This window comes from Asterias amurensis, chromosome 7 (assembly GCF_032118995.1).
Source record: "Asterias amurensis chromosome 7, ASM3211899v1".
Classification (NCBI taxonomy): domain Eukaryota; kingdom Metazoa; phylum Echinodermata; class Asteroidea; order Forcipulatida; family Asteriidae; genus Asterias; species Asterias amurensis.
The window spans coordinates 4,684,154-4,706,934 of record NC_092654.1 but is presented as its reverse complement, the minus strand read 5'-3'; the positions used below and the strand labels follow the sequence as shown (position 1 = coordinate 4,706,934).

At 39.9% G+C, this 22,781-nt stretch overlaps 1 protein-coding gene across 4 annotated transcripts in view; it reads left to right on the top strand.

Annotated features, from left to right (window-relative positions):
• The window catches only part of LOC139939797 (MAGUK p55 subfamily member 7-like), a 66,943-nt gene extending 50,530 nt beyond the window's left edge, over positions 1–16,413 (top strand). For 3 of the 4 annotated variants that reach the window (XM_071935912.1, XM_071935911.1, XM_071935913.1), the window contains 12 exons: positions 511–592; positions 1,950–2,035; positions 2,353–2,427; positions 3,348–3,371; positions 5,671–5,867; positions 6,639–6,712; positions 7,250–7,336; positions 8,803–8,886; positions 10,900–10,980; positions 11,485–11,687; positions 12,841–12,981; positions 13,266–16,413. In XM_071935912.1, coding sequence (XP_071792013.1) covers positions 511–592; positions 1,950–2,035; positions 2,353–2,427; positions 3,348–3,371; positions 5,671–5,867; positions 6,639–6,712; positions 7,250–7,336; positions 8,803–8,886; positions 10,900–10,980; positions 11,485–11,687; positions 12,841–12,981; positions 13,266–13,442 — 1,311 coding nt within the window. In that variant the 3' untranslated portion in view covers positions 13,443–16,413. The remainder of the gene's footprint in view (positions 1–510; positions 593–1,949; positions 2,036–2,352; positions 2,428–3,347; positions 3,372–5,670; positions 5,868–6,638; positions 6,713–7,249; positions 7,337–8,802; positions 8,887–10,899; positions 10,981–11,484; positions 11,688–12,840; positions 12,982–13,265) is intronic. The other variant, XM_071935914.1, reaches the window with a different exon arrangement.
• Positions 16,414–22,781: the final 6,368 nt, after the last annotated feature.

Below are 22,781 nucleotides of genomic sequence, written 5' to 3'. Positions count from 1 at the left end.
ATCTGAGGTCTCGAAATCAAACTCAAATATTTTAGTGGAAAATACTTTTTACTCAAAAACTACGTTACTTCAGAGGGAGCCATTTCTCACAATGTGTTATACTATCAAGAGCTCTCCATTGCTGGTTACCAAGTAAGTTTTTACGCTAACAATTATTTTAATTACCAATAGCTGAATAGTGTCCGGTGCCTTTAAACCGATGCAAGGTTCTGTTAAAGCTGGAAGTAAAGTATTTGTAGAGACACCTTGATCCCCTCCCCCCCCCCCAGCCCCAACTCTCTAAATTGCATGTCTGAATTGGTGGGGCTTTTTGGTCACTGCCTAGACTTGCATTTACCTATTGACTTCGGAGACAGTGTCCACTGGTGTCTGGCAGGTAAAATTTGTTAAGACCCAACTTATTGGCCCAACCCGGTTCTTCTCAGAACCAGCTTGTTATGTTTCTGAGAAGAGTGTAATCTGAGGTGGATTTTCTTATTACATGCTGCGTCTCTGTCGTTATACTTGCAGGGAGCTACTATCAAATGGGATGATGTGCTAGGATCGGTAGTCATTGCTCGGGTAATGCACGGTGGAGCCGCTGACAGAAGTGGTAAGTCGAAGGGAGTTTTTCTTCTTCATACTTTTAAAAGGGAGACAGCCTACATAGCGCAAGATAGCTTAGTTGGTAGAGCGCTGGTACGTTAATCCGTCTTTTTTTAAATCCCACTCTAGTCAATTTTCTTTGTTCACCCCCAAATCATTTAAAGTTTACCTAGTCAGTTTTCCTGGTCCCTAGTGTTTTTTTTTTTTTTATATCTAAAATAAAGGCGCATCCCTTTAAGGTGATCCCCTGGCTGCCGTTTCCCAGGTTGTATCATAATATGGGTGTTTCCCTGGCTACACGGCAGTTTACTGTTTGCCTTCTGACTTGCACCCCCGAACAAAGACATTGCCTAAATAGGGAGACCGCCAACATAGGGCTAGATAGCTCAGTTGGTAGAGCGCCCGACAAAATAATTACGAGGTCATTGGTTCAAATTGGTTGTCAACTTCAAAGAACAGAGCAAATCAAAGAGTGAACCTATATTACATGATTATGACAACCAGACCTTCAACAAAGGCACAATCATAAAGCACAATCTGTTTTGTATCTATGCAGTTATAGGTGTATCATTGATTTTCTCTTGTGTAAGATGACAGTTTGACCTTTTTTACGGTGGAAATGGTTTTTAAACAATTGCAATCTACATATATCTGTGTCATGTATGTGTATGGTGGGCTTTAAATTGCACTTTTTGTATTGTAAATGTTGTATGATAAACTCCATCTATGTGTGTATTGTGTTGAATCATCTTGTTTTGATTTCCTATCTTTGTAAAGTTTGATGCAGAATTATTGTTGACACAAAGAGTCATTTGACACTGTTTGCTCTTTTTGATGTGAGGAAATTCACCTCACCTTCTCTTTTCCTTTGAACCAGGCTTCATATTAACTTTAAAGGTTCAACAGGTAAACTCTGTATATAGGATTTGAGGCATTGCATGGTGAGGTATCAATATATTTGGTTTGCGGTAACACCATGTGTGTATCTACTTGCCAGGTAGAGTTTGTTCTTAGAGAACTGTCTTGCTTTGTTCTACTGCCATGGAGTAGATCATCAGAGGTTCGGGAGACTTCTCGGTTCTGAAATGAACTGTCCTGCTTTTTAACTATTACCAGGGCGGATGGTATAGAAAATAGACTTGGACTACTATTTTAGCTTGTAGGATCGTAATTAACTGCACTGCAAACTGTACTGTAAACTCTGTAGTCGTGTTAATTAACTGTACTGAAAACTGTACTGTAAACTCTGACGTTGTGTTATTTTGTGTGATAAGCACTGTTTACTCAGTGCTTCTGAGTGGGAAACTTTAAAATCTACTTGTATTAAACATCCTTCTACATTTCTAAATATTTTGTTTTTGAAGGTTTGATCCATGTTGGTGATGTAGTACATGAAGTCAATGGAGTGGACGTCAGAGGTAGAGACCCTGATGAAGTGGTGGGCTTGCTGGTAAGAATTTAAAAAAGCTTAATGGCAATAAAAACTTATTTTGGCTGGAAGTACAGCAGCTTTCAAACCTTACTTGGTGACGAGTAATGGGGAGAGGTTGATGGTATAAAACATCTGAAGGGCACACAACGTCGTGCGACAAGGGTGTTTTTTCTTTCCTCATCATCTCGCAACTTTGATGACCAATTGAGCTCAAATTTTCACAAGTTTGTTATTTTATGCATATGCTTTAGATACACTGACATGACTGAGTGTGAAGACTTGTCTTTGATAGTTATTAATAGTGTCAGTTTTATTTTTCTTACCCCTTAATTCAGTCATCATCTGATGGAACGATTACTTTCAAGCTGGTGCCGGCCGAGGTAGAGACCAGAAATGCCTTAGAGAGTCAGGTAAGAAAACGACAACTATAAAGAAGTCTTAGTCCATTCGCAATCTTCAATTGACCTTTATAGTTCCACTGGGCTGGTGACCTCCCCTTGTGAAGGTCAAAAGGCTGCTTGGTAGCCCTGAACATCTGACTCTTGGGCCGTGTCTGAAACAGTGCCTTTGACTGAAGCTATGGCTAGATCAGCGCATCTGCCAGTGGTGTAGAATAGTCAGACGTGCTGATCTAGCCATCAGAGCTGTAGCCGAAGTTGCCGTATCGGGCTTGGCCTTTCACTTTAAGGCTTATGAAGGACGCCAGGGGCCTTTCTCAAACCTTGGCTTTGGCTCAATCTTCGGCTGGTGCTTGCGGGATGTGTACGCGGTGAAAACGCAGTGAGTATAAACAGGCCGTCACTGTTGGAGCAGCCTGTATTTTGCAAGCGGTGGTTCAAACATCAGCAGACCAAACGTGGAGCCAAAGACAAGGTTCGAAAAAGACCCCATGCACCGATCTGCCAATCCATTACAAAACTGGTACCATTCATCTGCTGGTATGCTCATTGTCATACATTTGGAAATTCCTTTCAAGCAAGATTCGATCCCCCCCCCCCCCCCCCACCACTACCCAACCCCTCACCTGATGAAACTAGAACGAACTTTTCTCTGTTAAAGCAATTGTATTTTTGCATTTCGGGACACTTTAGAAGAGTACAAATACATATATGAACACGTCTTAAATGAATATTTGCTTCAGATGTGATTTTCCAGTTTTAATAATGAAAATTATATAATGCATGTTTTGAATCATTCCTTTCATAATCACCAGAGCACTCTGCACCAGCTTAATAGGTAGACACAGTATTTTTAATTGTCATTAATTACTAACTGACTAATGAGTAAATAACCAGCCTGGCTTTTTTTATATAAATTTGTTCCTGTGTAGAAATGTGAGATCATTCCAAAACAGGTAAAGAAATAATGCACAACGTTGGAACTTGATGAGACTGGCATGAATGTACATGTACAATTTATGTATGCATTGTGGAATGTCTTTTACTTATGACACCATACACTGGCACACTTTGTGTTTGTCAAATGATAACTGCTTATAATTTTGTGACGGTTTTGTTTATTTGTTGGCTCAATTTTTGCAGAAAGCTAGTATGTATGTGTTGTTCAACGATGTCAGTGATGATAGGAAACAGTGTATTGTTTCTGTGAGATAAATTTTAACACAGAACACAGTATGCAGTTTGTGCTGAATGTCAAAGTTTCATTTTGTTATTGACATGAATCTGTAGTTGACGGTTTCCCCCACCACCACCCACCACAGTGAGCATTCTGAAGTATCGTAGTGCATGCTCAAGATGAGCCATAAGCCTGACAGCAGACTTTCTTGGTAAATGTGGCATGTCATGGACAAGCGGTTAAGAGCACCGGATTCAAGCTCTGGTGTTTGATCAGCAGAGTGTCGGTTCGAATCTCGGTCGTGACACTTGCTACATGTATGTAAAATTGTTGAGGTAGTGCTTTCTGCTCTACCAGCCAGGCTTTGGATTGATGATACCCAAGCCTACATCCATATGGACTGTAAAGGGGGTAACCCTGTTTCAGCCCTACATGTAGGAGTAGGTGGCAACAGCCTCTGGAAACAAAACAATTGTAGCCCACACCTTGAAGTGGCCTTCAGGCCTTGTGTGCCTGGCGACTTCCATAAAAATAAAAATAAATCCATTGTTCTCTATAACTTTGCTCAGAACTACAAAATAATGGAAATTTACCTGGACGTCTGCTTCCACCTAGCGTTCAAAAGTCTTGCATTGTCTATCATTTTAAAATGTCTCATATTTGCATGCTTCATTAAAGACACTGGACACCTTTGGTAATTGTCAAAGACCAGTCTTCTCACTTGGTGATTAAAAAAACAAATCTGTGAAAAATTGAACTCAATTGGTCATTGAAGTTCCGAGATAATAATGGAAGAAAAAACACCCTTTTCGCACAAGGTGTATGCTTTCAGATGCCTTGAATTCAAGACTTAAGCTGAGGTCTTGATTTCAATTCAAATATTTTTAGTGAGAAATTCATTCTTCCTGAAAAACTACATTACTTCAGAGGAGGCCTTTTCTCACAATGTTTTATTTTATCAACGGCTCCCCATTGCTCGTTACCAAGTAGGTTTTTATGCTAACAATTATTTTGAGTAATTACCAATAAAGTGTCCAGTACTTTAAGATTTATTAACTCTCCTCATTTGTTTAATTTGTTTTGTTTTTATTTTTTTCCATCGCATGCATTCCTGCTCTTGCCTTGGCATTTCAGCAAGTGAGTTATTATTTCATTTTATTCTAAATGCCTAATGTTAAAGGAACATGTTATCTTGGATCGTTCGAGTTGTTCTTTGAAAAGCATTTGTAACCGTTTGTTATAAAATGCATATGGGTAGAAAGATGTTGTAAAGGTAGACTACAATGATCCACATGACATGCCTAGAAATTGCACGGTTTTCCTTTTACTACATCGACTAACACGGTCGGCCATTTATGGGAGTCAAATTTTTGACACCATAAATGGTCGACCGTGTTAGTTCGCAAAGTAGGGAAAACCACGCAATTTTGAGGCAAACTTGTGTGGATCATTTTTTGTATTCTACCAGTCTACTTTTACAAAATCTTTCCAACCATATGCATTTTATAACAAACGGTTCAAACGCATTTTATAGACCAACAGGTCCGGTGTGTTTCTTTAAACTGAAGTCTCTCTGCAAAGTATTGTTCTTGTATTACATGTATAGACAGACCCCCTTGTATACCCACAGGGGCCGAATTCTCAAGGGGCTAAGATTGATTTTAAGCCTGATGTCACACTGCAAATTGGGACCTGCAGACCCCATTCCAGGGGCAGGATTCACATTTTACTCTGGTCGAACCACAGGCACAATGCCAGTATTTTTTAGTGTGGGCATGTGTACTGGACAAACTGTCCTCGTTCAAATAAAAACAGTATGCATGTTGAACTGTTCAGGGTGGATTTCACAAAGATTTAAGACTGGTCTGATCTCCAGTTAAGATGAGTACAGGACTAGTCATAAGTTTTGAATATCTCCTAGGACTAGTCCTAAGTTAGGGCTAGTCCTAACTCTTTGTGAAATCAACCCATGGTCTTGTTGGAGCAATCTTGGCCAGTAAACATTTTGAGCAACAAACCCTTTGATCCTGTGGACACTCATTAAAAAAAGTTTGTTTCAACCTTTGCATTTATATAAGGTTCGTGTAAAGACATACTTTGACTACAACCCATACAATGATAACTCCATCCCGTGTCCGGAGGCGGGGCTTTCCTTTAAGAAGGGGGATGTTCTACACATTGTGAATCAAGACGATCCCATGTGGTGGCAGGCAAGACGGGAAGGAGAGAGGGGCCCTCGAGCGGGCCTCATCCCAAGCCGTCTCCTCCAAGAAAGGTAAGGGTCATCTAATTTTAAGGAGAGTGTCAGACCCTAGTAGTTTAGAGCATCGACTTCTGAATCTGAACCCAATTTCATGGCTCTGCTTACCGCAGAATGGCTCTGCTTACACAATCACGATTCCCCGCTTATGCGCAAGCGCCGATTTTCTGCGCTAGCCTTGAAAGCGTATAATGCCTAGAAATGTGGAGTACGCACGCGCAGAAGCCCAAACTCGCCGCTAACCCGTGAAATACGCTCGCCATTAGCACAGAATTCCCTGCTTCCGTAAGCGCTGATTCCTTGCTTACAGTAAGCGCTGATTCCTTGCTTACAGTAAGCGCTGATTCCTTGCTTACAGTAAGCAGAGCCATGAAATTGGGCCCAGGTGGTTAAGTCATTGGTGTGTGGGTTCGAATCCCACTAATGACACTTGTGACCTTGAGCAAGATGTACTTTACTATAATTTCTATTATTCTCCCAGGGGTATAAATACATGTAGGTACCAGCGAGGGTATATTGTGTTTGAAAAGACCTTTGAAATAGTCCCCGGGATGCTGAGAAAGATTAAAGGGATAGTATTGGCCAAATGACCAGGGCACTAATGTAAAGCGCATTGATACGATTATTGTTACAGATATATATGATATAAGAACTACATGTAGTTAATATTAAGCATTATAGTTATTAAATTATTTTAAAACAAAAATTTGAAAGATTGTTTGAATCAGGCCATGATGTATCCCATTGTGTGTTTTGAATAACCCCATTTTGTGTTTTATTTCCCAGGCGTATGGCGCTTAACAAGTGTCCCACTACATTAATCAGCACCCACTCAGTAGAGCAAGCGTTACAGAGATCTTGTAAGTAAAGGACTCGCTGTTTTCAATGTGTACAGTACAAAGCACAGGGCAAGCCCAAGAAAATGGCCCCTTGTTTTCACCACATGCTAAGACCATGTCCTCTTTAAAGGGTCTGCAGCTGATTTCACGAAACTCTAGGATGAATCTTAACTCAAGTTAGGACGAGCAACCCATCCTAACTTAGGATGGGTTGAATGTGTCCCATGTATTAGGATACGGAACTGAACCCTCCTAAGTCCTAAGATTAATCCTAAAAAGTTATGAAGAGTTTGGTGAAATCGACGGCTGGGTACTTTTTGTAGGACACAAACCACATTGTCCACAGATTTACATAAAACCCACACAGTTGAAGATAATGATAGTAGAAAGCTTCCCTGAAAATATTACTTACTGAAGTGCTGTAGTTTTGAGAAATGAGTAAAACAAGTCACACAAATCTCTTTTGTCTCAGTGAGACGGGTTTCAAACATACATAACCAGTCAAGTCCGTATAGAACGTGGAACTTTCAAATAAGAATGTTATATTTTTGTGTACAGCCCTGAGAATTTCCACTCGGAGCGGAGGTCTGCGAGGAAGTAAGAGGAAGATGAAGAAGATTATGTATCAAGCAAAGAAGTGTGAAGGTAAGACTTGCGTTTTGCAGTTCTGGGGGACAAAAATATTCTTGAACAGGATGTGACCTCCGGATTTACGTGTCGGTGCTTCACCAAGTGAGCTACAACATGTACATATGTATCTTGCAATGTACAAATAAACATGGTTTATTTTGGGTGACTAGTCGATATGAGCTCCCCTAGGTATTGGAAGTTGGCAACCTAGTTCCTGAGAAGAAGCCGAGGGATCTAGTTTTTCAACTTCCAATATCGACTAGTCACCTGAAATAAACCATGTCTATACACCAATTCAGGTGCGAACCGGGCACGCAAGTGTTGAGCACCGCGGCCATTGCTGAGGTAACATTGTGCCTAGTTTTGTGCACAGAGACATGAGGAAATCATGTTTCTTTTCACCCTTTATGGAAATTAATTGTCTTCCTCAACGACTATCACAATTTCCTTACCAGGACATTATGATATACTAATGTAGATCACTGACCACAAATTTTGCAACTAAATAAAAACCGATTCACCTTGAAAATGATGCTTGTCTTAGGGAAAAAGACGCGGACACTGTATAAAATAGTCACTAAAATGAGATTTTGATTTTGGGGTTGAAAAAAGAATTGACTAGAGTGGGATTCGAACCAATGACCTCCGGATTAACGTGCCGGAGGTCGTTGGTTCGAATCCCACTCTAGTCAATTCTTCAACCACAAAATTTACCCAGTCAGTTTCCCTTGTGGTTTATATTGATAAAATGAGATTTTGTCAGAATTTCAGTATGTTCCTCTGTCCTTAATTTTTTTTTAAATATCAAGAACATAGTTAATCGTCATATCATGCAGCCATGTCAGAGAAATCACATAGATTGTCGAGGAAGACATTAAATTTCCATAAAAAGTGAAAAGGGAAACGATTTTCTCGTGTCTTTGTGCAAAAAATTAGGCACAAGTTTACCGCAGCAGTGGCGCGCGGCGCCCAGCACTTGCGTGCCTGAATTGGTATATATATTTCATGCATTCAGTTTTTTGTGGAGCAAAGGAAAATGACGACTGTGAAATAAAAGCACCAATGATAAGTTTGTTCATCTGTTGGATGTTGCTAGACCAATGTTCGTGCGTGTGTACAAAACAGTACCACGATCGTAAAGCGCATGAAGAGTAGAATAGCACACGGGCTGACCGATCCTACAATGGTTAATGCACATCTGCCCGAGCGTTATTCTACTTGTCATGCGCTTTGATCATGTGATTGATTACTTGCGTGCACGCTTGGTAAATAGCAAAATAGCCCCATATTCAAAACAGCCCCATACACGATTTATTACATTTATGTTTACTGTTACTAAATGATATTTTGCTTTACTCCATTGTACATTTAATTGTTGATATTTTTCCTGGAAGTATGGAAATAAATGTGTAATTGATTTGAATTGAGTACAAATTTAGTATGATCACTAATACTTATTCTTTTATTTCCTTGATGATTAGATTTTGCCCAGCATGAAATCTTGACATACGAAGAAGTCATTCCATATCTTGCCAGAGAGAATCCTAGACCGATAGTTCTCGTAGGTGAGTGTCAAATGGGTTCGTCTCGGTGTCCCTCGATCTCTCCTCCTCCCTCATTTTTTGTAAGCATGTCCGTCTGGGCCGTCCGCATCCACTGGAAATGTTAACGTTTTTTGTTTTAACTTTCAGTCTTTTAGTTGAGTTGTTTAGGTTCGTACAAGCCCAAGTAAGATTGTTATAAATATATAATTGGCAGTAATTTTTCTGTAATTTTGAAACCTGAATGGCCATCACTTCATACTTGTCAATGTCCCCATCCCTTTGACCATCAGTTGATCAAATGATTGTTTTTATCTGTCAGTCATTGGCTGTATCTGGCAATCGGCAGCCCGTCGTGGCAGCTTTGCTGTTCTCATTGTCATATGTGTTTTTCTCTTCCAGTTTTCCTGCTTTACCGTGTGTGGGACAGCATGCTTCTGAGCAACAGTGATTTAAGTGCCATTCACACGACAGCAATTTAACTGGGGTCCCTCGCTTAATTTTAGCATGGTTGTAAAATGTAGCAATATTGACACGTTTTTTGAAAGAGAACAGTAGAACAAATTGTTGTCCTTTCACCGAGGTACATTTTGTTAAAATGTTACAACCGTGCTACAATTTAGCAAAGGACCCTTGCTAAATTTCTCTCATGTGAAAGGGGCTTTACTTTAGTTATGTTGTCCCTTACCCACATAATGTACATGTGTTGTATTATTTAGTCCTTTGTTTTGTGTTTTTCTTGAGTCCTTCCCCAGATTAATTTCTTGTACTTGATTGCTCCCCTCATACACTCATTGTTCATTATTCTAGCTGCCCTGGTGTCATCATATTTCTTGTATTTTGCTGTTCTGCCTGTTTAAGGGCTGGGCCTGTAATTCATTTTGCTTTGTTGTATCTCCCTTGGTGTTATAGCTCTTCATTTTGCCTTGTAATCTAATGTATTTTTTGTTCTTTTTGTTGTTGAGGTGGAATAGTAATTTTTATGACAATAATACTGTCATTTTTAAACGCAGTCCTTGGAGGACTGTCATGTGTTTGTGGGTCAATCAAACTTAAATTTATGTGAACTGATTTGAAATGAATTATATTGATTTCAATTGTACATGCATCTGATTGTCATAATTTAAAATGTTCATTATTTTATTGTCTGCCTTTTGAAATGAATGTTTGCTGTTTTTTGTTTTGATAATTTTAGATTCATGCTAAGGTTGTCTCAAAATGTAACCTGTTGAGATTTGATTTGATTTAAGTGTTGTACTCTAATTCTGATTTGACATACATGTACCGGGTAACTGTGTTATTTATTTATTTGTGCATTTATATGTTTCTGTGCTCACCGGCTTGAGTACCTTGTTTGGTAGATACGCTATATAAGACTTTGATATTATTATATTAATATTAGATGATCAGTTATTTTAAATCATGAGAATTTGGACAGACTTAACATAGATTCATGTTAAATAATAAATGGTTACCAACAGTAGTATCAGGCCTATCACAGTAAGCTTCAGTAAATTTCTCTCCTGAATTTCTCTGCTAAAAGAAAATTGTTGATAGGTAGAGTAAAAGTTTTTTCTTGATTGGTTAAGGTATGTTAAAGAATAAATTGTCATTTAAAAGTAGTATCGGGCCTATCACAGTAAATTTCAGTAAATTTCTCTCCTGAATTTCTCTGCTAAAAGAAAATTGTTGATAGGTAGAGTAAAAGTTTTTTCTTGATTGGTTAAGGTATGTTAAATAATAAATTTTCATTTAAAATAGTATCAGGCCTATCACAGTAAGTTTCAGTAAATGTCTCTCCTGAATTTCCCTGCCAAAAGAAAATTGTTGACAGGTAGATTAAAAGTTTTTTCTTGATTGGTTGAAGTACCATGTTTAATAATAAATGTTCGCTTACAGTTATATCAGGCCTAACCGTAAATTCCTCTCCTGAATTTCTCTGCTAAAAGAAAATTGTTGATAGGTAGAGTAGAAAGTTTTTATTGATTGGCTTTTCTGTGATTAATAGTAATATTTGATTATACTTGATGTTTTCAGGAGCCCCAGGAGTGGGTAGAAATGAACTCAAGAGAAGAGTAATCGCAACCAACCCTGAACATTATCAAGCAGCCATTCCTCGTAAGTAAAACACATAGGCTTTATTCACAAGATTGTAGACTTAAAGACACTGGACACTATTGGTAATTGTCCAAATTGGTAATATGCACAAAATAACAAACCTGTGACAATTTGAACTCAATCGGTCGTCGAAGTTGCCAGATAATAATAAAAGAAAAAACACCCTTGTCACACGAGAATGTGTGCTTCCAGATGCTTAATTTCGAGACCTTAAAATCTAATTCTGAGGTGTCGAAATCAAGTTCAAATATTTTAGTGGAAAATTACTTCTTTCTCAAAGACTATGTTACTTCAGAGTAAGCCGTTTCTCACAATGTTTTATACTATCAACATGATCAACAGATCTCTATTGGTAGTTAACTAGTAAGTTTTAATGATAGCACTACTGTATTTTGAGTAATTACCAATAGTGTCCAGTTCCTTTAAGTGAAACCATGTTTTAGGGGTCTATCAAATAAAATGTTTACTGATCCTTTCTTGATGATGATATTTGTTTATTGACAGATACCTCAAGACCCAAGAAATGGGCAGAGGAAGATGGTAAGGAGTATTACTACATTGAGAGGTCCCTAATGGAGGAGGCCATAACAGGAAACCAATTCCTGGAGTATGGAGAATACAAAGGCAATCTGTACGGCACCAGCATCGAGACCATCAAGAGGGTATCCAAAGCTGGTAAACTCTGTATAGTCAACGTACACCCACAGGTAAACTATAATAATAATATTTGGTTTTATATAGCCCTTCATACGCCATGACTCAAGCGCTTCCAACATTATTACCCTGGTCACTGGGCCTTTTCATTCCTTAAACCATTGCAGCACCCTGGAGAGTATACAGCCTGTGCCGCCAAATATGTACATTTGTTGTTGCTCACTAAGCTAAATCAACTGCAAGAACTATCTTTGCCCTCACAGGTACTCATTTACCCGTGGGTGGAGAGAAGCAATTGCAGTAAAGTGTCTTGCTCAGGGACACAATTGTCACGACCAGGATTCGAACCCACCCTCTGCTGAACACAAACACCAGAGTTTGCATCGGTGTTCTTATCCGCTCGGTCACGCTACCCGATAATCAGGGATGGTCAGGGGCCAATCTCATGGCTCTGCTTACTGTCGACTTATGCACTGACGATCACCATTCCCCGGTTACGTGTAAGCGTGAAATTTCCACACTAGCTGTGTAAGCGCAGAATGCCTAGTGACGTGGCGCACGCACGCACACAAGCCAACCTGTAAAATATGCTTGATGTGAGTGCGGAATTCCCTGCTTCCGTAAGCGCTGATTCTCTGCTTGCGGTTAGTAGAGCCACGAAATTGGGCCCAGGTCTTTTTGAAACAATGTCTTCAGTTCTGGCTCAGGGTTAGGCCAGGCTAAGGCTTAGGCTTAGGATTAGTCTGAAATCATGCACTTTCATTAAGAGGATGTCAAACAGAAGGGTGTCATGGCCGAGTGGATAAGAGCACCCAACTCAAGCTCAGGTGCTTCTGTTCAGCAGAGTGTGGGTTCGAATCCCAGTCGTGACACTAGTGTCCCTGAGCAAGACACTTATCTACAATTGCTTCTCTCCACCCAGGGGTAAATGGGTACCTGTGATGAGAGCAGAGATGGTTCTTGTGATTGGTCTAGCCAAGAAGTGCATATTAATGTTGCACAGGCTGTCTCAAGTTCAATTAAAATATGTAATAACTTCTCTCAAAAAAACTATGTTACTTTAGAGGGAGCCGTTTCTCAAAATGTTTTATACTGTCAACAGCGCTTCATTGCTCATTATTATTTTAACAATTATTTGGAGTAATAATTAGCAATAGTGTCCAGTGCCTATAAAACCAAACCTTATCTTCATAACCCATCCTCTAGGCCCTGAAGGTTCTTCGTGAGAGCGGTTTGAAGCCGTTTGTGATCTACGTCAAACCACCACCCCTCGATGTCCTTAGAGAGACGAGGCAGGTGCAGAAACCCAAGCTAGGCATGGACAAGAATGCCAACAGACTGTTCAGCGTGAGTATTTAGACTGAAACAATGTACTGCTTTCACAAACTTCTTCCCGGAGTTGAAAATGCATTTTATTTTTGCGGCAAGTTATTTTAGAGGTGTGTCATAAAGTATCTTGTTGTAACGCTCCTGGGAGCGTTTTTAATGGATTTGGCGCTATTTAAATGTGTTTTATTATTGTTTTTATTTATTATCTGAGAACAATGGATTTACCTGCTAAGTCTGCTGCCACCTAGTGTCCCCGAAAGACTCGCAGAATCATTAAAACTTCTGTATTTTGTCTCTTTCAGGAAGAGGAAATGGTTGACATGATTCAAATAGGCATGCGCATTGAGTCCAACTACAAGAACTACTTTGACGCAGTCATCGTCAACGACCAACTTCCAAGATCATATAATGAGCTGATAAGTATCGCTAGAAAGCTAGAAGTAGAGCCTCAATGGGTACCCAGTTCGTGGATGAGGTAGAATACGCCCAGTACCCACAGGGTCTGTACCCAAGAAATAACCAGTGGGTTGCCAACAGTAAAGTAGCAAAACTTTTCCATTGCTACAATCGCCTTCCAAGATAGCGTTACGACAGATGGAGAGATAGAGGTTGCGCCTTAATGGGCTCTGAGCTTATACAACAAGTACAATGAGGTACGGTATGCCCAGTAAACGCCCAGTAAACACCCAGTAAACACCCAGTAAACACCCAGTAAACAACTAGTGAACACCCAGTGAACGCCCAGTAAACGCCCAGTAAACGCCCAGTAAACACCCAGTACACCCTGTACTCAGGATGGGTGCAGGAAACATTCCAATTTGTTTCCATTAGGGTTTTGATATTGCATTTAGGAAGTACATTTTATGGGTATTTGCTGATGATAGTCTTGCCAGAAAGATACATGTACCACAAAGCATCTACCCATTGCATGGATCAAGAAAAAAATCCTAATTAAACAGTTTTCAAATGCCAAAGGGTGCTACAAATTCATAATAATACATAATACAACAAATTCAGATAAGCATAAGAAACACAGTTTGCACACAAAAAACAATGATGATATTGACACACAAAAAAAAGCAATAGTGGCTGCACCAAGTTAAGAGTTCTTTATAAAAAATAAATGAGGCTGTCCATCTAGTAATTTTGTTTGGAAGTACAGCGCCCTCTGTCGTCCAAATTGTGCTATTCACATTCCACTCCATTGCTCACTTGCACCTCTGAAAACTTTAAAAAAATATATTTTAAATTGTTGACCAATATTTTTAAGGTAGATGGTTGCAAACCTTTCACACAGAAACTTCCATAGAGGCAAACCTTATCATTATATTTTGTTTCCTAACATGTTTTTGTTATGTTGTTAGTGTTTCTGTAAGTGCTAAGCAGTTTTTGCTACCATGATCCATAGCTTGATGGAACTTAAACTTGGGGACTTTTAGAAACTAGCTGAGGTAGCAGTTGTCAGGAATGCTCTTTGTTAAAGATGAGGGTGCTCTTAATATTTTTTTTTAACTTCAGGGGGTATTCGCGACTCGTCCTGCACAGATTTAATATGTATTCTGTCACTTTTGTTGTGCCGTAGTTTCAATTGGCTTTAGAGGTGGATAACAATGGCTTCTTTAAAGGTCGTATTATCTGTGATGGATTTGAATGTCTGTGATGGCAATGTGTTCCAGTCTTTAAAAACTGTTTTGGGTTTGAATGAATATACCCCATAAGCGATACAGATATGTTTGAGAGCGCCCTCACAGTAAAAAATACGGCACATTGAAATTAAAGATGGACAGCTTGTTTGTTTGGCTTCCTTCTGCAAGTGTGTCTGCTGCCACCTAGTGTCTTTAGGTCTCCCATTGTGTTAAGTTAAGGGATAAGTTCTTCCCTGAGAAAGTTTTCACTTTATTTAACGAGAATTTATTGTAATTAATAACAGAGTGTAAATATTGTTTCAAATATATAATGTGCATTAGTTTTTGGGGTAATTTTGGTTTCCATCAGATTGACCATTGCAATCTTGGCTGATTGTCATGACTCTGCTAGCCCTGTTACTCTGCACTTATGGTGGCAGAAAAACTCACGTTTAGCGTAGGTGTATTTCACATATTAGCAAGGAATTTTGGTGTGTTATTAAGCCCCTTTTACACGAGAGCAATTTAGCAAGGGTCCCTCGCTAAATTGTAGCATGGTTATGAAATTTGTACCTCGTGTGAAAGGACAACAATTTTTTTCTACTGTCCAAGTTCTCTTGCAAAATGTTGTCGAGCATTGCTACATTTTACAACCATGCTAAAATTAAGCAAGGGACCCCAGTTAAATTGCTGTCGTGTGAATAGCACTTTACATACCATTCTGAGCTTACACAGCTTGTGAGATAATGATACTAACCCTGGTGGAGACAGTAAGCGCAGAAATCAGCGGTAAGCGGATTCGTGACATTAGTTCAAGTTTATTTCAGTCATTTGCCTTCTTTAAGAAGTGTTTATGATTTGTGGGTCTTCAAAAAGACAATCTGAGTTTGTATAAAGTGTTAAGAAATTATTTTGGAACAATACTTTCAGAGTAGTGTTTGATGGCAGGTAAATGGTGGGAAATGGGGCGTTAATAAATTTAAAACCATTTGTTTCTTTTAAAGATGTAAATATTGTTAACCAAGACATGAGTTTTAATGTTGGATTAATATATAAAGTAATGAGGGGCAGATTTATAAGTGTATTCTTATATTGAAAAGTAAACCAGGCAATTTCAGTCACCTTCGACCTTTTGTGTTCATTATACATGTCAGAAAAATATATAATATTTGGGTCAATTATAAATTGCTTGTCTTTGATTTTGCTTTGTTGTATGTTCAAACTTGCCAAAATTTTTATTTAATTTCATAGCGTGATTTGGTTTAAAATCTGTGACATCTTGTTTATTTTTCATAAAAGATATCAAATTTGAAAACTGTTGCGTTTGACTCTCCATTTGATTATTTACGTTAATCTTTACGTTTCTTCAAATTTTATTTTAATTTATCTAGAATGTGTGCTTTTATATTTCTAGTGGTAAAGACATTGTTACCAACTGCCATTCTTTTTGTCATGTCAAATGAATAAAGAATAGGCTATGCCATAACATAACCAGTTTTTGAATCAGTAACTTTTTGAATCAGTAAGTCTCGCCCAGCTTAGCCAACACGTTCTCGTCATAGAGAGAGCGCTTTTACGTGACTTTCTTTCTTTGGCTCAATGCTGCAGGCTTTGCCTGGTTTTGGTTTCCTCTTGGTTTTTGTTTTCATTTCCATTGTCGTTGTCGTTTCTTGTCAATCTCTGAACGCTATGCAACCTTGGAAAAAGGTGCTATATTATAAATGGTGTTATTATTATTTGTCCTCCTTGCCTCGGTTTGGTTGCATTGATGTGAATGGGAAAAACAACATGGCTGCTCTGTGATTGAGGTGTACTGCTTTTAGCCCAAATCACCCCAACCCTTCAAAACCCATGTTTCATTTGATGATGTTAGGCTGAAGACAGCACTAGTAAACTGATAGATGCCAGTTTACAAATGGTGTTGGATTTTGTTTGTTATAGTGAAAGGATCCTAGCAAATCACTAAACTTGATTGTGGTTGTTAGCTCTCGAGAAATGAAAGGATATTTGGACTGGAAACAACACTAGCACTAGTAAACTGCTAAATGCTAGTTGCCAAATGGTGTTGGATTTTGTTTGTTAGGGCGGAAGGACCCTAGTAACTCACTCTAAGGGAGTGTGGTTGGTAGCCTTCAGTATTGAGAAATGAAACAATATTTGGACTGCAGGCAGCGCTAGTAAACTGATAATGCCAGTTTGCAAACTTTGTTGGAATAGTTGAAAGGATCCTAGCAAATTACTCAATGGAATTGTGGTTGGTGTTTTTGTTAGCCCTTTGTATAGAACATGTAGAAACGAAATAACATTTGGACTGAAGACAGCACTAGTAAACTGATTATGCTATAGTTACCAAATAGTGTTGAGTGTTTAATTTAGTAAGGGAGCACCCCAGTAAAACGTGATTCATAAATACCTCGGACAGTTTCGCTGTTCCTATTGGTGGAGAGCGCGTCACGTGGGTGTTTATTAAACCTTTGCTTATGACCAGTAAAAAGTGTGGAAACATAGGCGTGACACGCGACCTTGCACCTGTTCTTATAAGACAGTTTCTTCATTCCTATTGGTCGAGAGCAACGGCTGAAACAGTTGTGCCACATCACGTGATACGCGCGACGCGCACAGTATTCCCTTATAAGGAGTTGTTTACCCGAGGGCGGCGGAGGGATTTACCATTTCATAGCTGGAAGGGTGTTGTGTTGAAATAAACCATTGAACAATTATAATTTTTCATTTATTTTACTTTTTGACCAAAAAGTGTTGATGTTTTTGACCGAAAAGGTATTTATGAATGGGAATCAAAGTGTGTTGAATCGGTTTTCAACTAGTGGTTTAAACCCGCCGAGGCCTGGTTCTTGATAATTTGCCTCGACTTCGTCTCGGTAAAATTATCAAGAACCAGGCCTCGTTGGGATTAAACCTCTAGTTGAAAACCTCTTCACCGCACATTGATTCCCTTATTATGAATTTTCAGTTTGGATTAAAAAATGTAATGGTTGTGGATGCAAAACCAATCGAGAACAATCTTTGTCGAATCACCGGCGGCACACCTGTTCTTGAAGTTGCGTGGGGCTATTAGTGTACACACACCGTATCTTCTATACGCCTGCAACAACCGTGGACCTCATATTGTCCCTCTTTTGTGTAACTTTCTTTTGCAACTGTTCCCATTGGTTTTGTACACGTTTTCCAACTGTGGACCTTTTTCCGAACCGTGGACCCTATTGTCCTCTTTTGTTAAAGGTCCCCGGTTTGAATGTGTATACCTCAGAATCACATACACAACTCTGAACACACATCCTTTTAGGATATAATAAGTTCCCTCTTTGACAAAAGTTCACAAAGCATGTAAGCACAAAAGCTTGCTAAGCACAGTCAAATAGTTGCTTAGTAGAAATGGATTACCAGCCGAATGTTTACATTGTTGCGACTGGTGCCCCACTCATTTTTTCTTAGCAAAAATAGTTGCTTAGCAGAAATATTTACGATGTTTACATGTGTAGGTCAGCCCTGGTTGTCGTTAAAAAAATCATACTTTTGCCAAGGGCAAAATATTGTAGCCTACTGTTGTAATTTCAATGACCCTTTTCATGACGAACAATAAGTTATTGAGGAACATCAAGTTGTTAGTTTCCGGGTTTCTGAAAGACACCGAGACATTTTTACTAGAGTTTCCAGGAGTGTGAATCGTTGGTCGAGTTGTCTTCCAGATGGTGTCTTTCAAATATTTTACCAAGGAAGTATACGATGGTTAGAAGTCCATTTTGTAGAGAGGCGTTTTCTGTGTGCGGAGTAGACTTGACGACAAGTCGTTAGGCGCTGTCCTTAGAAGCACACATTCTGCCGTTCATACAACAGTCACGGTGCGATTCATTCATGCAACGGTCGTAGGTATAGCTGACTCACACACATACTGGCATGGGCGTCAATCGGGGGGTGGGACAGGGGGACATGTGGGTCCCCCCCCCCAACCTTTTGGAGGGTGGGGGGACACAATATCAAATGTCCCCCCACCTTTTTGACCACCTTTATCATGAAGCCCAAGTTCTTTTTGACCACCTTTATCATGAAGCCCAAATTTTGCACTGTGTAAGACGAAACCCTGTGTCCCTATACGGGCATTAATCCTGTGGGAAAAGGATGACACAGTACCCCCCCCCCCCCCTCAAAATTGGCCCTAGATTGCATCACAGAGCATCTAAAATGCAAAATTTTCCCGGGCCCTTAATCAGGCCCGCACCCCGAGCCGTAAAGTCTTCTCACACGCATGCTCCATCGTTGACAGATTTGCACCCCCCCCCCCCCCTTGAAAGAGTGAAAGGGACGTGTACCCCACCCCACCCCACCCCATTTTCGAAGGGTGGGGGACACAGTATCAAATGTTCCCCGTGTCGTTTGACCACCTTTATCATGAAAATCGTGTTTTGCACTGTGGAACTGTGGAGCACTGGAACACAATATTCACACAGCTTATTGTTCTGTTTCGTTTGCCATTTGGCCGCTAAAAGGCCTAAAGATTGCACCACAGAGCATCTAAAAAAATTCCCGGGCCCTTGAGCGGGGGCCCGGACCCATGCCGTAAAGGTTTCACACTCAAGTGCTCACTCTTTGACAGTATTTCCCCCTAAAACTTGATTCATAGATCCGCACTCGAAGATGCTGTCAACCCAAAAGGTTCTACTGCTGCTCACATTTTACAGATGTTCTGTTCCGTTCTGTATGCCTCTTATTGGCCTATAAGATTGCACCACAGAGCATCTAGAATGCAAAATTTTCCCGGGCCCTTAAGCGGGCCCGGACCCATGCCGTAAAGGTTTGGCACTCATGAACTCACTCTTCGACAGATTTTCCCCCTTAAACTTGGTTCATAGATCCGCACTTGAAGATGCTGTCAACCCAAAAGGTTCTACTGCTGCTCACATTTTACAGATGTTCTGTCCGTTCTGTATGTCTCTTATTGGCCTAAGATTGCACCACACAGCACCTAGAATGCAAAAATTTCCCGGGCTCTTTATACGGGCCCGGACCCATGCCGTAAAGGTTTGGCACTCGTGAGCTCACTCTTCGACAGATTTTCCCCCTTGAACTTGGTTCATAGATCCGCACTTGAAGATGCTGTCAACCCAAAAGGTTCTACTGCTGCTCACATTAATTTTACAGATGTTCTGTTCCATTCTGACAGATTTGCCCCATAAAGCTTGTGTCTTAGGTCTGGTGATGATAGTGATGAAACGCCGTCTGAGCATTAGAATGCAGAAACAATATGGATATAACAAAGCTATAATTGAGTTGCTTTTTAGGTACAATAACCATGATAGCAAGAATAGGTGCATCATAGCTTGAAATAGGCATTAAATTCCGACATCTGAGAGGGGGGGGGGACATCACCCCACAGATTCACTAGATTGCACCAGAGAGCTTCTACGGGCTAAAGCGGGCCCGGACCCCACGCCGTAAATGTTATTTCCCCCACCTTTCAAGACGGATTGACGCCCCTGCATACTGGGATCGAGGATGAGTGTACCGTCCCCGTAGCTACACCGCGCTTAACAATTACCGACTTGATTTCAAGACTATGTGCAGAGTGGTCCGGTTTTATTTTTACCGTTAATAATAATCATGTCTGGCTAGAAAATATTTTCGTTCACACTATTTTCTGTACATTTATTGACTTATACCTTAGTTCTCTGCTTTAGATACATGCAAGGAAAAGACGAAAGGAAAATGATGAAGGACAACACTTCATAAAATAATGTTTGATTTAGAGATGGGCATTGTAAAGAGTAAAGCTTACTTCAATGCCGTGTTTTAGAACAGCGAACATGATTGGGCTTAAACAACACCGAAAAGAAGTGTACAAATTAATTGCAATTAATCGAAAGAAGCAATGTGTTCACGTATAGTCCCTTTGCTGCGTCTTTAAACTAAAACAAGATTACGAATAGCGTAAACATCTCTCTAAAAAAAAAAGTCAAAAACTGAAACTTTAACAAACAATTGTATAGTGACTGGCAGACATTTGCGGCCAATAATAATTGACAAAACTCCAAAGACCAGACGGTTATCTGGGTCATATCCCGCCAATATTCCTCCCGCCGTTTTCCAATCGACGGCAAACGCTAAACAGACTATGGGCTTCCGAATTCGCACACTGTAACCGCCAATCAGATACATTAGCCACCCCATGAGAAGTGTCGCGGCGGACCACACAACAACAGGAACAAACTCCTCCATGGCGGTGTGTTTCATCCTCAGCGAAAAACATCGCAACAGTTTCAAAGTTCCCAATCACCGCGGGAAACCCCCAAATGATCACGCAGCCAACTTCCAGCCAATCAGAATGGCAGACACACCGTCACATGGTGGGGAAGTTGGATTTAGAAGAGGGACCACACACGACTGCCCAGACATTGGGAAATTGTATTGTTCGTTCGTAAACTCGTTATTAAGTGGTTGACGTTAGAAGAAAATTGGTGGAGTAACGAGCATTTAAGGAGAAGCAAAACCACTGCGTACGAAAATGGTCTATATTGCATGGAAAGCAATTTCATCGAAGGGGTGATTATTCTATGATTTTCTCGAGGGAGATGTAGTGATGATTGTATACGACTGATACCGTCGGATTACCGCCAGCAGAGACAGGGACTTGTGAAACAAACCCCGAGCCTTGAAGCATCATTTTATCATTCATTGTTGTTCACAATTTGTTTAAAATCTATAAACTCCAACTCAATTTTGAAGTCAATTTAGGCGAATTTTATTAGTACCAATCGAATATCTCCTATTTAAAATTTCATTAATAAAGAAAAGATTAATTGATGATTGGTGAAATTTCAGACAAACCAAAACACCAGCAGATAATTTAGTTTGGCTTGCGGTCTGCTGTTCATTACCGCAAATCCACATAGAATACTTCACATAGATCTTAATCTACCCTAAAGGTACATATCTTAAGCCCACGGGGTAGCTATTTCCATTGTGCTCTCCAACGGACTTTCTTGCCCTTGTTTTCCATCATGCGAAGTTCCAATAGTTTCTTTTTTGCAAATATTTAATACTAAAATAAACTTGACACTATTGCTAATCTCGCCTTCAATGTTGAGGGCGCTCTTGTGTATAAAAGTACTGATAGTGGAACCCGTTTTAGGAGATAAGTCGATGCACAGGAAGACCCAAGACAATGTGGGTTAAGTTATACCCCGGGCCTTTCTTGATGAGAGATTGTATAATCCTCAGGCAACATCCCTTGTCCCAATCACTTCCTTACTTTAGTCATCATCTAGCCATAGCTCTTAAATCTCATCTGCATTGACTTACGCAAAGTTCAAGTATTTAGATGCACGGTTGTATACAAACCCCTTTGAGATCTGTTGGACGATAATATAAACGTGCCGTTTGGTTTGAGTGTAGGTTACACAACCACATTACCAGAATTTGAGCTGGGGAGAGCTTCATCTATAATGGACGAAGCTTCATAGTGATGTGTCCACCATATCTCAAAAATGGTTTAAAGATTGTATGCCCCCTGTAGTTTAATGATTAACTTATACTAAAAATGACATAATTTGTTATACTCGACGTGTATACGGAAGGTTGTAATTTAGTTCAATGACTCTACAGTAATGACGAACAATAAACTGGTACCGGTAGTTTTCGATGTTCTGAAAGACAGCAAGACATTTTTTATTTCCATGTGAATCGTTTGGTACATGCAGTCATCTTCCTGATGGTGTCTCTCAAACATTATACAAAATACGATGGTGACGAGTCATTTTCACTGAGGGCATTTTATGCGTACGGAGTGTCACAAATACTTGTTCATAAACCCTGCTCACCGTAATAGCAAAACGTAAACCCTGCTCACCGTAATAGCAAAACGTAAACCCTGCTCACCGTAATAGCAAAATGTAAACCCTGCTCACCGTAATAGCAAAACGTAAACCCTGCTCACCGTAATAGCAAAACGTAAACCCTGCTCACCGTAATAGCAAAACGTAAACCCTGCTCACCGTAATAGCAAAACGTAAACCCTGCTCACCGTAATAGCAAAACGTAAACCCTGCTCACCGTAATAGTAAAACGTAAACCCTGCTAACCGTATTACGGTGAGCAGGGTTTAGCAAAACGTAAACCAATCGTGTTCGAGCGGTCTAGTTCACCGGATCAAGCTCTGCTGTTTTCAGCAGCAGAGTGTGG